This window comes from Micropterus dolomieu, linkage group LG08 (genome assembly GCF_021292245.1).
Source record: "Micropterus dolomieu isolate WLL.071019.BEF.003 ecotype Adirondacks linkage group LG08, ASM2129224v1, whole genome shotgun sequence".
NCBI classification, from domain to species: Eukaryota; Metazoa; Chordata; class Actinopteri; order Centrarchiformes; family Centrarchidae; genus Micropterus; species Micropterus dolomieu.
In genome coordinates, this window is record NC_060157.1 from 130,365 (window position 1) to 131,364 (window position 1,000).

Genomic DNA, 1,000 nt, shown 5'->3' on the forward strand with positions numbered 1-1,000 from the left:
TTTTCTGATTCAAACTCTCCAACACACGAGTCCACATGACAGCAGAGTCTGAGTCCACGTTCAGGAGTTCTGCTGACTCACTTTTAAAAACTACTTTACTCTCCTTCAAACGCTCAAAGGTAACGAAGACTGAAGAGACTGAGGCTGCATCCCATTGGTCCAGAAATGTCTGTCCGTCTGTCTGTTACTAGTACTGTGTGTGTCTGTGTGTGCGTGTTACCTATGCGGCTGTCCATCACGTAGGTCTCTATGATGGCGCTCTTCCTGCAGATGTCTTCAGCCATGGACGAACAGCTGACCTCCAGGTGTTTCACCTGACGGAGACAAAAACCTTCAGTCTGCTGAAGAGGTGGAGGAAGAACTCGGGTAATACTACAGTGTAGTAATACTCTGGTGTACTCGGGTAATACTACAGTGTAGTAATACTCTGGTGTAGTAATACTCTGGAGTACTCCGGTAATACTACAGTGTAGTAATACTCTGGTGTAGTAATACTCTGGAGTATTACTCGGGTAATACTACAGTGTAGTAATACTGTATCCTCATACTGTGAATACTTTCACATCTTCTTTTTATCTCTGATTCTTCAGCAGCATTTTCTTCCCACTACGTTCACTGTTGACACCTGTTAAGACACAGGTTCGATTCCCACTGTGAGCCATCCACCAGCGTGTCCCTGAGCGTGACACTTCCCCTCGTGTGACCTCTGACATGTTGAGCAGCTGGAGGTCACTTTGACGGGTCATGTGACTTCCGGTCATCTCTAACAGAGGAGCCTCCTCACCTTCTCCTCCAGCATCCATTTCTCCTGCTGAACACCGGCGAGTCTCTGGAACAGCTCGCCCACCTCGTCGTCAGATAACTCCGCAGGACGCTGAGACTGAGGGCTGCCTCCTCCGGACTGAGGACAGAGGAGACAGGGAGAGGACGGGGGGGACAGAGGAGACAGGGAGAGGACGGGGGGGACAGAGGGGATATGGAGGAAAGAGGGGACAGAGGG

The 1,000-nt window shown here is 49.9% G+C and overlaps 1 protein-coding gene across 2 annotated transcripts in view; it reads right to left on the bottom strand.

The window, feature by feature from the left end:
- gripap1 (GRIP1 associated protein 1) overlaps window positions 1-1,000 on the bottom strand; it is a 45,994-nt gene that overhangs the window by 6,513 nt on the left and 38,481 nt on the right. The window contains exons 26-27 of one of the 2 annotated variants that reach the window (XM_046055264.1): window positions 785-901; window positions 221-314 (exon numbers count right to left, since the gene is read on the bottom strand). In XM_046055264.1, coding sequence (XP_045911220.1) covers window positions 221-314; window positions 785-901 — 211 coding nt within the window. Of the gene's footprint in view, window positions 1-44; window positions 315-784; window positions 902-1,000 lie in introns of those variants that run through there. The other variant, XM_046055263.1, reaches the window with a different exon arrangement.